General features: G+C 45.2%; 1 protein-coding gene across 2 annotated transcripts in view; it reads right to left on the bottom strand.

The window, feature by feature from the left end:
* Window positions 1–2,589: 2,589 nt before the first annotated feature.
* SYT17 (synaptotagmin 17) overlaps window positions 2,590–14,398 on the bottom strand; it is a 70,125-nt gene continuing 58,316 nt past the window's right edge. Inside the window, exon 8 of one of the 2 annotated variants that reach the window (XM_012805729.1) lies at window positions 2,590–2,869. In XM_012805729.1, the coding sequence (XP_012661183.1) occupies window positions 2,673–2,869 (197 nt within the window). In that variant the 3' untranslated portion in view covers window positions 2,590–2,672. The remainder of the gene's footprint in view (window positions 2,870–14,398) is intronic. The other variant, XM_003790712.2, reaches the window with a different exon arrangement.

The following is a 14,398-nucleotide window of genomic DNA, read 5'->3' as shown; positions in this document are numbered from 1 at the left end:
TTACAAATTTCCCCATTTTAGGACCCCGGTCATACTGATTAGGACCCACACTGACAGCCTCACTTCAACTAGATTGCCTTTATAAAAACCCCATCTCTCAACAAGATCATGTTCTGAGGTCCTAGGGGTTAGGAACCCAGCAAATCTCTTTTTTTTTTTTTTTTTTTTTGTGAGGGGAGCACAATTCAATCTATAAAATGCTGTAGCCAGCCAGGTCTGTGCGGGCCTGTTAGCTCTATTGCTCACTTGGCACTTAACCTCATTAACCTTGGTTTCCCTGCTCATAGAAGGGGTACACCTGCACCCCAGTAGGCTGCTGTGTGAGGCTTAAATGTGCTGCTTGGCATTCTTACGGTGCTCAGCCAGCCCTCCTGTTATTGCTCATGAGGGTAGCAAGTGCATGGGAAACCCCTCTTCACATCCTTCCATCCACCTGAGCCTCTGTGGCTGCAGCGAGCTGGGCCGCGTGTGTGCACAGCTGACCCCACCAAGAATACACATCTCTCTCTGCCCTGGACTATCACTGGTGCTATGGGGGGGGCTTGCTCAGGCCACGTGACATTCCCAACGTGCCAAATATTTAACGCCTCCAGGGGGCAACCCTTAAGCCATGAGGGACTAGGGTCAGTAGTTAAATATTCCAGCTTCTGTATAGTGATAATTCGCAGGTGTGTTCTCCAGGGGGCCCCGGCACAACTGAGCCCACAATGGTAATTAGCACAGCCTCTGCTTTTCTCCATGCCCCAACTTAATCTTCTACTTCTGCCTTTTGGGGTCATCTCCCAAATAAACTATCTGCACCCGGGTCCTTGCCCTGAGGTCTGATTTTGAGCTGCCCTAAGACAAGGAAACTGAGGTTCAGAGGAGTTTCATGGTTTGTGGTCCGGTACACAGTTAAGGAGTAGGGCGGCCCAGAGTTTGAACTGTGGCTTCTTTGGGCCTAACCACCAATTATCATCTCCACAATAGGTCCTGAACGCCTATCATGCACCTGTCTGCCCTCATTTTGTCTGTTCTCTTATGCTTTTATCTTCTTTTGTACAAGCATAAGAAGGAAGCCACTTTATAAAGGAAAGTACCTCTTGCTTCTTTTCTCTCCTAAGAACTTTTCCTAACTCAGACTTCTCGCTTCTCCCCCTGGATGTTGACAACACCTCCACTCCAGAGTGGGAGACTCCAGAACAACCCAAGAGGTTCCTCCCTGCAATACCCAAAGTTGCCAGGAGGGTAAGCCACCGGGCAACTATCTGCCTCAAGCCCTCAGCAGGCCTGGCCAATAAAAAGCTAAATGAGCTGTGAATCTTACACCAAACAAGTGGATGGTTTTCTAGAGGACAGCAACCTGGAATAACTGTTAGCACACTGCTTGAGTGAGGCAAACATGTGGCAAATACTTGACATTCTTGATCCCCCAAATCTGCAAGTCTAATAAACATCATTGCTTCAAGTCCCTGGCGCGGTTGTTAAACAGCAGTCGTAGCCGGACACCTATTCACCCTCCATGTCCCAGGTTCATAAAGAAAAAAGGTAACTCAAATGCATGGCACAAAGAAATAATCTTTAATTTCAATAAACAGCTCCCCATCACACCAGACAAGATGCTGTGGGAAAAGATACAGAAGCATCCAACAGAGAGAGAGAGAGGGAGAAAGAGAGAGAGACAGAGATCTACTCTAGCTACGCTAATTCCTCAGCACGTGGGACACGACGTTGGTTCACACACGAACACAGAAAGATCCTTAGAGCAGGATTAAGGAAGGAGATTGTCGTAGATGGGATGTGGTGGCCATTTTAATCCATGTGTCAAGTTCTTTGAAGATCTTTGGTGGGTCACGATCACTGTGATTTGGCCAAAAACTGTTACTTTTATTCTAGCACATGTATTCTATTTACTGGACGCACACACATTACCATTACCCACGGTGGGGTCTTTGACAGGACGATGCTGGGTGGGAGAGGCAGAGAGAAGGGAGTGCTTGGGGTTGAGGTCCCAGCCTGTCACCTTGCTCTCTCAAGAGGACACATAGGCACACACACACACGTTCCTTTGTGAGGGCACAGGTGTAAGAACATACCACATGGACAAATGGGGTCAGCCAGGAGAGGCTTCTTATACTGCAGTATTTTTTTGTTGCCATTTGGTTTCTCGAGGTCTAACCTAACTATCACATTTACTAAGAAAAGAAAGATACTTACACCTTTGGAGAAAGGTATCAGGTTTGAATAACAGCAGCCTATTCAGAAGTTACCGAGTAGGTCAGTGTTTTGGGGTGGGGGAGTCAGGTCACCCACACACTGGCCAAACTCTTGGAACTTAGTCACGGTGGAGGCTGGCACCTTTTGGAAGGTCCCCTTTCTGGCCTGAGGGTTGAAAGTGCATTTGGGGGCAGGGGTAGCAACAAGAGCGGCACTGCCAATAAGTCCTATGGCAGCGCCTACTCAGCTTGTGATCTATGGGTAGGGCTTCGAGAAAGTTCTCAGGGCTCACTCATCGACAGTGGCCATTTTACGATCAATAGTCAGTTTCCTCTCTGTTCTGAGAGGATTTAGGGTATATGTGTGGATGTGTGTGTGTGTTTGCAGGTGTGGATGTAATAGTATGTGACACATTTTTTGTCTTTTTCTTTTTTTTTTTTTTTCAAACAAATGAAAGCCTCCTTCCTGGCAGCCTTTCAGGTCACCTCTAGGGAGGCGGGAGACACGCGGTCACACTCGGCTCGGGACCTCAGGCTGTGCCACTGCTCCACGGCTGTGCGGTGGGTGTTGAGCATACGTCGCCAATGGTTGGATTCGGAGGGGCCTGACGAGTACTGGCCGATGACGATTCTTCCGATGAAGTCATTGCTGCTCTTCACGTTGTGGCCGAAAACTAGAGCCAGAGGGGTGAGGGCAGGAGGCAAGAGAAAAGCAGGCCATTAGTGGATAGAGGCATTAGTGCACCATCCTCAACTGCACACATGGAGTCATCACTTAGGGGACAGTCGTCTTCTTCACCTGGCCAGAAATCCCAATTCCCTCATCTCATCCTCCCACTCAGTCTCTACAACAGCCACACCTGGTGCCCTGTTGTCCCACCTTGTCCCTACCTCACAGCCTTTGCACCAGCTGCTCTTTCTGCCAGAGAGCTGCACCGCCTAAACTTATGTCCTGCAACCTTACTGCCTGCAGCACTTGCTCTAAAATGGCTAGTCCCGTGGGACAGTGAGCTGTCACTGTAGTGCAGTTGAGGGGCTGAACCAGGGTTTCTCAATCACGGCACTGTTGACATCATGGAAGACAATACTCCACACAGAGAACTGTCCTGTATATTGCAGGATGTTTAACAGTATCCCTGGTCCCGACTTACTGGATGCCAGCAGCAGCTGTGACAGCCCCAAATGTCTCCAGACATGGCTGGATGTCCCCTGGAGTGGGGGGTTGGCAATGCATCCTGGGGTGAATCCTGGCTCTGACATTTGACAAAGCTCTGGGACATGGAGTCAAAAGAGGTGACCTCTCTGAGCCTGAGTCCTTATGAGTTGAATGGGAATCTTAGTAGTAGTTTATCTACAAATCAATGTGCGTTGTCTATGAAATAATGTGTGTAAAGTTCAGAGTACAGTATATAGTAAGAGCTCAATAAATGTTATGCTGCTACTTCAGTCTTATATTTTTGTCTGCTGACCTTTTATAAAAAGAGATCTCATGTTTCCTCTGTTCTATGCAATGGTGAAAAGTTTTCTTAGAGAAATGGTTATGGTAATTTTTCCACCCCTTCCTGTGCTGCATGTCTCTTTGGAAAGTTTCTCTGTTAATCCTAACTTATACTTAATTTGTGTCTTTCAAGCCTAATGAGATGGTTAACTTGATTTATCTTCCTGGCCAAGTTCTGCCTAATTCTTTATCTGCGGGTGGATAGCGCAGGCATGCTGTCTTGCTAATGGGAAAGCAGGCTGTGTCTATGTTACAAATGAAGGGTTACAGAATGGGAAACATCACAGATTCACTCAGCGTGAGCTGAGCAAAGACGGGCTTGATCCCAGGAGGGATGCTGATTATCAAATAAACCAACTAAAATATGCAGCCAAAAACAGAGCTTGAATGCTAACGAGCCTCTGTTCTCCTCTGTGGGGTTCACACCGAGAATTCCAAATGATGAAAATGGAGGAATAAAAGAAAAATAAAAAAACAAAAACAAAAACTCCATCCATCAAAAAAACCCAAAAAACAAAAAACCAAAACTCCATCCATCATCTAAAAGTTAAAAAGACTTAGAGCAGACTACAGTTAAGTGAAATACTACATCATCTTCTGTCAAGAGTGACTGATATCTGTCAGCTCTGTGAAAAAAATTGGACCATGTATATTTTTTGTACATTTGGTATGCTCAGTATGCCTAAGTGGACCTCATTTATATGCAAATCCATTACAAAAAAAGGGAAATCATAAGAATGGAACTTTTGCTTAATAAAGGAAATTGATAAGGATCTCTCAAGCATTTGAAAAAAAAGGCTTTTTTTTTTTGGATAGGTAATACTGAAAAGTTTTTGGAAACACACCTAGTGGGCTCACACTAAGTTTGATCTCTTCAAAAAGAATGAGTTCCCTCTGTCTCCTTCCCTGTGTGCTTTGAATCTAAAACAAGATAATATTATGCCATTCAAAGCCTCATTAGCTCTTCTGTGGGGGCAAAATGTCCTATTATTCTCTCTAAAGCTCCAGAATCACAATGCAGAAAGATACCTTGTAAGTGGCTATAGGTTTTACTTCTTTGAGAAAGTGGCTTAAGAATCTCATGCACTCTCATGCGCTGTGGGTGGAAGAGAAAGTCCAACTTTTAGGGTGGCTCACAGTATCTGTTCCAAGTAAGTCTTATAACTTATGACTCAGCAATTTCACTGCTAAGAATTTATCCTATAGAATTGTCTGCACAAGCGAACATAAATACACATACCAAGACATTTTATATACTAAGGGTCAGCAAACTGGAGCCAGGCAGGCTCAAGTCAAAACCTGGAAAAGACAAACATGTCCAAATGTCCACGTGCCCTGCCCACCCTCTCAGCCTACCTTGAAGGCTGCTCATGGCATCCATAGATAGTGTTCTACCCATAGCACCAGTGGCTTTCTCCCCTAGCCATGCCAAACTGTCCATGCTAACTGTGATTTGTGGTTGGGCCCTTGAGCCACTCAACATCAGGCTGGAGATTAGGGTCAGCCATGGCTATGTGACCAACCCCCATCAGATATCCCAGACACTCAGGTAAGCTTCCCTGGGTGGCAACACTCTGAGCGTGTTGCCACACATCACTGCTGGGAGAATTAAGTGCTGTCTGTACAAGTCCAGTGGAGGAGTCTCTCTTGGACTCTCCCCTATATGCCTGTCTCAGTCTGTCTGGACTGCTATAACAACTTACCATATACTGGGTAGCTTATAAATAACAGGAATTTATTTCTTACAGTCCTAGGAGCTAGGAAATCCAAGAGCAAGATCCTAGCACATTCTGTATCTGCAGAGGGCTCCCTCTCTGCTGCTTAGATGACGCCTTCTCCCTGAGTCCTCCTGGATAGCAGGGGTGAGTCACTTGTCTAGGGCCTCTCTCCTAAGGGCACTGATCCCATTCATGAGGGAATCACCCCCCAAATACCCTGCCTCTTAATACCATCGCACTGGGGATTAGGATTCAATCTATGAATCTTGGTGGGAACACATTCAAACCACAGCCATGAACCTTGCTGACTTTAGACTGTATCGTTTTACTGTAATAAACCATAATCATGAGAATAACAGCTTTTCTGAGTTATGCAAGTCTTTCTAGTGAATCACTGAACTTATGCATGGCTTGGGGGACCCCCCTAGACGACAGATACCCACTCATCAACCATCTTTGGTTAGTCTGCTCTCTTTCCTATCTCACTTACCACTATCTTATCACTGCTTCCTGAGATCGCATCCCTAGGGGCCTACTTTAGCTCAAGTCTTTGGCTTAAGATCACCTTTGAGGGAACCAGTTAAATAACTTCTGATACATTAATACCACAGGAATCCATGCCACTATAAAAATGAGACATATCTGTATCTATCTATCCAATGAAAAAAATCTCTGAGACATATCGCTAGGAGACAAAGCACATCACAAAATAGCATCTGTAAACAGGATCTCATTTTGTTAAAAAAGAATGTGAATATATGTAAAGGAAATAATATCTGGACGAATGTTCACCAAACTGTTAAAAGTAGCTCTCTCTAGAGAGGGGGAACAGAGGGAAATTTCCACTTTCCGTATTATACAAGAATGTGCAGTCTGAATTTCTTATAACAAGTACATATTATTTTGGAAAGAAAACCAAGGGAAAAGAAGTTGCCATTAGAGAATCCATATCTAAATCACCAGAAGGGAAGCGAAGTAAAAGGAAGTCTAATATCCTACGCTCCTGATCCCAAATTGCAAAGAGACTTGGCTGGTGAGTCACTTGGCCCTGGGAGGGTGGGAAGTGATTCAGCCCTTCTGATGGGAAGCCGTTTGTGCTGTGGCCATCTGAGTTAACTGGCAGGCATGGGCGCTTGCAAATCACTTTGTAAAGTTATGGCAATCTTAATAGTCTTTAAAAAAAAACACCAAAAATTAAAATGCCAATTATAATAAGCTGAAGCTGAATAAAACTAATGACTTCTGTTATACAAAGTTGCCTGGGAGAATATCAATAGAAACCATCACTAAATTCTAAGGCGTGTGCTGTGGGAGAGGGTAGAGAATTAATTATTAGACTTGTAGAGTCCAGAAAAGGACTCAGAGGCAGTGGGTCAGATACCCCTGTCCCTTCCATTTTATAGAAAAAGAAACGAAGTTACATCTAACTGGTGATAAAACTCACAGAATCTGAAACAACCTGTGGAGAAAGAGAATTCCTTACAACCAGATTCCTACATTTCTTCTCTTGAGAAACATTCACACTAAATAATTTGTTGTAAGGCACCCCGACCGAATATTCCTACCGATGATTACGGGAGAAGTCATTTTAATGTAGCCAGTAATGTTTACTGGACAATGTAGACGAGGTGGGACGATTAAGTTCGCAAACCACACCCCTCCTTGCTGAAAGTCACTGCGGTCACTTCTGCAGTACTCTCGTTGGCCACCTGGTGACCACAGTGATATTGAGCAATGAAGTAGGTAGCACTCTCCCTAGGACAAGTTCACAAACTTATCGTCAGACCTCATACGATGACAACGCTGATGGTCATTCCAGAGAAAGAGTTCCAAAACTGCTTTGAAGGGTAGATGAGGTGCTGGCTTTGGTGCATAACTTCCCAAGGGAGGTGCCTCAAAGGTGACTGTAGTGCTATTTGGTAATGGGGTATTCAGCACCTTTTCTAGGAAGAGTTCCAGAAGTTAATTACCTGACCTTGTATACTCTAAGTGTAGCCAAGGCATCTGGAAGTGACTTCCCAATAATGTGTGCAATCTGGAGTGTAGCAAAAAAGCACCGTCACAGTCAGAATAGCTGTCACTAAGTCCATGCCCATAATCCACGAAGAGGGCTTTCTCTAAGAGCCTATCCATTGTTTACGGATTTACACATAATGGAATAAACTCAGTCATCTGGTTTACCCATCTGGAGTAATTTAAATTAATATAGTAGATCGTGGTTACCAGACAGATACAAGAACTCAAGAAAGTAGAACAGGCCTGGGCGCAGTGGCTCACGCCGGTAACCTTAACACTCTGGGAGGCTAAGGTGGGTGTATTGTCTGAACTCAAGCATTCAAGACCAGCCTGAGCAACAACAAGACACCTTCTCTAATAAAAATAGAAAAAGCAGCCAGGCGCTGTGATGGCTCCTATAGTCCCAGCTACTTGGGAGGCTAAGGCAGGAGGCTTTCTTGAACCCATGAGTTTGAGGTTGCTGTGATGTAGGACTCCCTGGCACTCTACCCACAGCACAGAGTGAGACTCTGTCTCAAAAATAAAAAAAAAGAAAAAAAGAAAATACAGTAGGATGGGCTACTTGGTGAAGGAGCAAACACCCTCTACTCCTTCACAGAGCTAGGGGCTATTCACTGTGTGGGCTTTTTAAAAAAAAGGAAATAAACTGTGATTCTGAATCCTTAAGACCAATTGATCTTCTTCCATTTAAAGAGTCAAAGGAAGTATGACAAATTTTGTATCAAACACAGTTAAAATTTTTACGCCCACCCCCCCCCTTTTTTTGAAACAGAGCTTCACCCTGTACCCCTGGGTGGAATGCCTTGGCATCACAGCTCACAGCAACCTCCAACTCCTGGGCTCAAGCGAGTCTCCTGCCTCTGCTTCCCAAGTAGCTGAGACCACAGGCGCCAGCCACAACACTTGGCTATTTTTTTTGGTTGCACCCATCATTGTTGTTTGGCGGGCCCGGGCTGGATTCGAACCTTAGGTGTATGTGGCTGGTGCCTTAGCCACTTGAGCCACAGGCGCTGAGCCTTTAAGCCCTTTTTCAAGCTGAAGGAGAAAGTGATTAGTAAGTGGAAACTTTATTGCCACTTTTGGTACCCCCTGCACTAACGATTCTGAAGTGGAGTAACACCTTGCATGGGAACTGGTTCTATTACCTGGTCACACTGTGCTCTCTCCCTGACCCTGCTGGGTCTCCAACATCCTAAGGCTAGAGGTTCTCAGAGGTTCACCTTCTGTGGACAGGCAAATATACCGAAATCTATTTCTCTTCCTTGGACAGAACACAGCCACAACCTGCTTATTCCACTTTCTGGAATGTGAGACCCAACTTCACCTGCAAAGAATCATCAACATACCTGTCCATTTCTATGGTGCCATGGCAATTCAGGTTGGGGAAACACAACTGGGAAACAAAAGTAAGGGGCACCCACCGGGGCTCCAAGGTCAGGCTTTGAAGGAGCAGAGGAGTGAGGTTGCTTTATTAAATATTTACTATGTGTTTGGCCCAGGGCTAAGGATGAAAATGGATTAACTCATGTAATCTTCATATCAACCCTCTGGAGCACGGTTTCTTGTCCTTAGCACTGATGACATTCTGAGCCAGATCATTCTGTGTTGTGGGGTGCTGTCCCGAGCATGGCAGGGTGCTTAGCAGCCCCTATGACCTCTGCCCACTAAATGTCAGTAGGAATGCTCACACCTCTGTTGTGATATCCAAAAGTAATTCCAGATATTGTCAAACATTCTGTGGACACAATCGCCACCCTTCTTTCCCTGGCCTTCCATCTCTAGGGCAGTTGCTGCCCCTGGTGCATTTTACAGCTGGGGAGACTGAGGTCCAGAGAGGTGACAGGAGATCACTCACTGCCCCAGTCAAAATCTAAGTGCCCTGAATGAGTCAGGGACAAGTTGAGGCTTTCACATGTTGATATTTGCTGTAAAAAACGAATTTGTTCTTCACCCTAGGTGCTAAACTTTTTTTTTTTGGTGGTTAATTTAGTTTGCCAAGGCAGACGGTTCTGGAAGAGAAGCTGGATGACTTAGAATGTGGGTGTGATAAACATTGCAAATTAAAAGGAAAAAAAAATGTCCCCATCTTTACCAGTGGGAGCAGAATTGACAGTTCCTCATTTTGCATGTTTGGTTCACAAGGTAAAGACAGACTGTCACCTCTGCCCTAGGCTCTCAGTGCCCCCACATTCAACTTGGAGCCTGACAGCACAGTGCAGGGACCCTCCCAGATCACGGCTGGAACCCCAACACCTCATCACTGTACCTTCCAATCTACAGGGTGCTGGATTAAGGTGCTCTCTCATTTCTGGAAAAAACATATTAAACCAGCAAGACCCTACCTGGGCTGAATGATCATGCTTTTTCACCATGAAGGGGTCCCCACTCCTCATCAGGACATTCATGAGTCTGTTGCAGGAGAACCAAGGGGATCCACACGTGCTGCTTCCTCCCCACTTGTCCCCTCACAGGCCAGCTCTGACTTGCCCCAACACAGGGGAGATGGTCCCCATTCTCTTCTCAACTCCCTTAAACTTTGGCACCCTTCTTTTTTTCTTCTTTCTAAAACCTAGAAGCTGTTTCAGCTTTTTCTTTCAAACAATGTAGATTAACATCATCATAGCCATTCTCTGGGCCTCAGTTTCCCCATGTGTACAATGGGTGGGTATATGTAGGTTTTGATTTGGTGAGAACATTTCTTTGGTTCTGACAGTCTCCTCCATGACTTAACGGTGATGTTTTTCAAGCCTTCTTGGCTCGGTCTGTGATTCATAACAGCTGCTTGGATAGAACTTTTTTCTCCATGTTCTTCCAACAGTCATAATGACAATTTAGATAACACTATTATAATAATTAAAAATCAGCACTCCTAAATCCTCAGTTCTATGTCCTCTGTGTATGTATTTTTTTTTTAACTTAAATCCATACCACAGTCCTATTAGGGAAGGTACTATTTTATTTTTTAAACATGCTCCCCAGGAATGTATGTAAGGTACTATTTTTATCCCCAGTTTGCAGATGGAGGATTTGAGGCTCAGAGAAACTAAGAGGTTGAGTGTTCAAGGTCCCCTGGCCAGCTCATGGCACAGCAAGGAGCGACACTCAAAGCTCAACATCATTTCTTCTCTGATCTCAAAAGAGGAGAACAGTCCCACCACTTCTCCATTCCCTTGACCTTCAGATGAGACAAGGACAAGACCAGGAATAGAGACCTACTGCACATGTGTATTTGAAAGGAAGTTACATCCTCAACCAGCACATCAGGGAAAGGTGCCACCAGTGAGAGTGGCCCCGGAATTCCCTGAAATCCCTGCGAGAATACCCTGCTGGGGACCTTCACACCATCCCTCTGGAGCCCAGCACAGTCAGGTTTGCCTCCGGGGTTTGAACACGTACCTGCTTCTTCATCTAAGCAACAGATAAGGAAGGAAGTTGTCTGGTGTTTAGGGACTACTAATATGAGAAATATCAGAATAGCACCTAACATTTACGTATGGTGCTTACCATGGAGCAGTCATCCCATGGGCTCCCCGATATGCTGAGTTATTTAATCTCCATGACAACCCTATGAGGGAAGTACTACCATTATCTCCCGAGGACTTCAGGGCATGAGCTGGCATCACCGACCACCTTCCTGAGCACCAATCTGGAAGAGCCCTGAGTAGGCCCTAGAAATAGGTTTGGGCCGTTTGGGTGGGAAATTCTGGGATCCTGGTATTCAGAGGTGACCGAGAAGGGAAGGTGTGGGCTCCTCAATGCCCGGACTTCTCAGTCCATGGGGGAAGAATGCTTTGGATCCCTTACCCATACTTAAAGCATGAGGCCTGGGGTAGAGACTCCCTGTGCCCAGGAAAAACCAGCTTAGAGTGAATTATTCCATTCTGAAACACAGTGGTTCTCAATTGGAGTCAGTTTTGCTCCCCCCAATTTGGCAACGTCTGGAGACGTTTTTTGCCATTGCAATCAGGAGGGAGGGGTGCTAACAGCATCCAGTGTGCAGAGACCAGGGATGCTGTTCAGCATCTCATAATACACAGGACATCCCACCCCAACAAGAAACCATCTACCTCAAAATGTCAGTAAGTGCCAAGGTTGAAAAACATCCTTAAGGGAAAAGTGGAAATGAAAGGATTTCCTTTCATTAATACCAAGTCTTCACCAACACTGCCACCAAATGAAAGCCACTGAGATGCGGGAAGCTGTGCAGAACCCCAGGAGGAAGACGCTGAGATCAGGAGGGTGTGGGAGGGGGAGTCACCCCCACTGAGCTAGAGAGAGCACGAAAGTTCAGCACAGAAGAAATTCCAAAGCAAATTCAGGGGGAGAGAAAACGGGGGAATGGAGAAGAGACTTCTGGGAAATGATGCAGTGGCTTATAAATTCGATCTCTTTCTCCTTCCTCAAGAGATGGAAGCCAAGATGGAAATTTCTTTTACGATTCCTTTGGCTGTAGCTGTCCAACCCATTCTTTATGCCTCTGTGGAGACTAAGCCATGTGGAGCCTGCATTTAAGACACCATATGGGTTGATATGAGTGGAAGAATCGCCTTCCGATCTGTGAGTGAATCACCCCATCTAGGAGCAAGCACTCAAAGGTGTGACTACAAAGCGATGTGCTTGTTCTTACACGAGCAACCAAAGTTTATACCTCTGAATGAGGGCCGTCTTTTACATTTGTTTCAGAGATGTTGACATTGCTTTGGGAGAAATGTTCACTACAAACCGTTTTCAGAGCTATTTGTAAGACATGTGTTGAAGCCAGTTACAAGTCTCCTATTGAGGACCTGGGACTTCTAGAGGCAAACTCACCAGGTTCCCAATCAGATAAGCTCTCTCCTGGGGAGAGTCAATTAAGGGTCAAAAGAAGAGTCCAGGGGGTGTTGCCTTAAGGCCAGGGTGGGCACACTTTCCTGATAAAAGGCCGGGTAGTAAAATATTTTAGGTTTGAAGACTACCTATGGTCTCTGTTGGAAGTACTCAGCTCTGCTATTGTAGCAGGAAACAGGCACAGACAATATGTCAATGAATAAGCATGGCTGTTGTTCCAATAAAACTTTATTTCTTTAGGCCACAGAAATATCCATTTCCACGTCAAGGTACTCAGCCACTTAGGCCATGAGCTGTGCAAACCATTCAGGTCACCAGCTAGTCATGGGGCTGCTGGATGCTGGAGCAAGAAGGAAACTTGGGGAGTCGGGGCGGGGGGCAGGTAAGCAAGACAAGAGTACCTGGATGGATGGCAAGGAGCCCCCCGGGGGTCCTACCAGCTTACCCCAATGCCAGCAAGGGGCCAGAAACACCATCCTGGGCCTTCACCTCAGACTAGTACCCTGATATGTTGTCTACTCAGAACACCAAACAGAAGGTTCAACTGTACTTTGGACCGATGAGCACACTGGATCCTGCTCAGAGCATAATCACGCTAAGTACTACCAGATAATACAGATAAAGACCAGCTTTGGCTCCTTAGAGAAGGTTCCTTCCTGCCCTTTTCTGCTTTACCCCTCTTTGATCTGAGCTTGTCCGAGGCCCAGATGGTACCTTATCTGCTTGCTTTCTTTCACGATAGTTTTGCCTTTAGTAGAACTGCATAAAAATCTAATTAGACCTTATATAATCATTTGTATTCATTTAGCATAATGTTTGAGATTCACCCATGTGTGTACACATTAATATTTCCTTCCTTTTGATTGTTGAGTAATACTGTAATGTGTGGATGTATCACAATTTGTTTATATATTCACCAGCTGCTGGACATTTGGACCATTTCCGCTTTTTGGCTATTACAAATAATGCTTTTAGGAACGTCTTTGAACATGACTTTTGTAGACATAAATTTTTATTTCTCTTGAGTAAATATCTGAGAGAGATATCTGATTTTCCAAAGTGGCTGCAGCATCTTGCATTCCCACCTGAAATGCATGGGCCCAACATGGTGGCTCATACCTATAACCCCAGCACTTTGGGAGGCCAGCAGTTTAAGATCAGAAATGCATGAGCATTCCAGCTGCTCCATCTCCACACCCTCACCGACGCTTTGTGTTTTCAATCTTTTTTTTTTTTTTTTTTTTTTTTGAGACAGAGTCTCACTCTGCTGCCCTGGGTAGAGTGCCGTGGCATCATCATAGCTCATAGCAACTTCAAACTCCTGGGCTCAAGCAATCCTCTTGTCTCAGCCTCCCAAATGGCTGAGACTATAGACACCCAACATGATGCCCGACTAAATTTTCTATTTTTAGTAGAGACAAGGTCATGCTCTTGACCAGGCTGGTCACAAATGCCTGAGCTCAAGGGATCCTCCTACCTCGGCCTCTCAGAGTGCTGGGATTACAGGCATGAGCCACTAGGCCCAGTCCTGGGTTTTCAGCATTTTAAACTAAGCTGTACCTGTGGGCATGCAGTGGTATGGTAGTGCGGTTTTAATCTGTGTTTCTGTGGTATCTTTCAAGTGCTCCTGTTTTGTTAAGTACGCCTTTTAAAATCTCTTGCCCACTTTTTATTGGGGTGTGAATTATCTTACTGTGTTACAAGAGCTCTTTATATATTCTGGATACAGGTTCTTGGTTGGTTGATATATCTTTTGCAAAAAATTTCTCTTAGGGTATAACTTACATTTTTATTTTCTTGACTATGCTTTTTGAAAAGCTAATATTTTAAATCTTTTTCTTTTTGAGACAGAGTCTCACTCTGTGGCTATGGGTAGAGTGATGATGTTAACTTAATGTATCAACTTACAGTGCCTTTGGATATATCAGCAGAGACATGTGTTAGGTGGGCATGGTAGCTTGAGCATGTTGTTCTAGCTACTTGGGAGGCTGAGGCAGGAGGATGGCTTGAGCCCTCGGAGTTTGAGGTTGCAGTGAGCTGTGATGACGCCAGTGAGGAGTTTGAGGCTTCAGTGAGCTGTGATGACGCCAGTGAGGAGTTTGAGGCTGCAGTGAGCTGTGATGACGCCAGTGAGGAGTTTGAGG

The sequence above is a fragment of the Otolemur garnettii genome, unplaced genomic scaffold (assembly GCF_000181295.1).
Source record: "Otolemur garnettii isolate 467f Iridium unplaced genomic scaffold, OtoGar3 scaffold00044, whole genome shotgun sequence".
Lineage (NCBI taxonomy): Eukaryota > Metazoa > Chordata > Mammalia > Primates > Galagidae > Otolemur > Otolemur garnettii.
The sequence above is the reverse complement of the archived record's forward strand: the minus strand, read 5'-3'. Positions and strand labels throughout refer to the sequence as shown.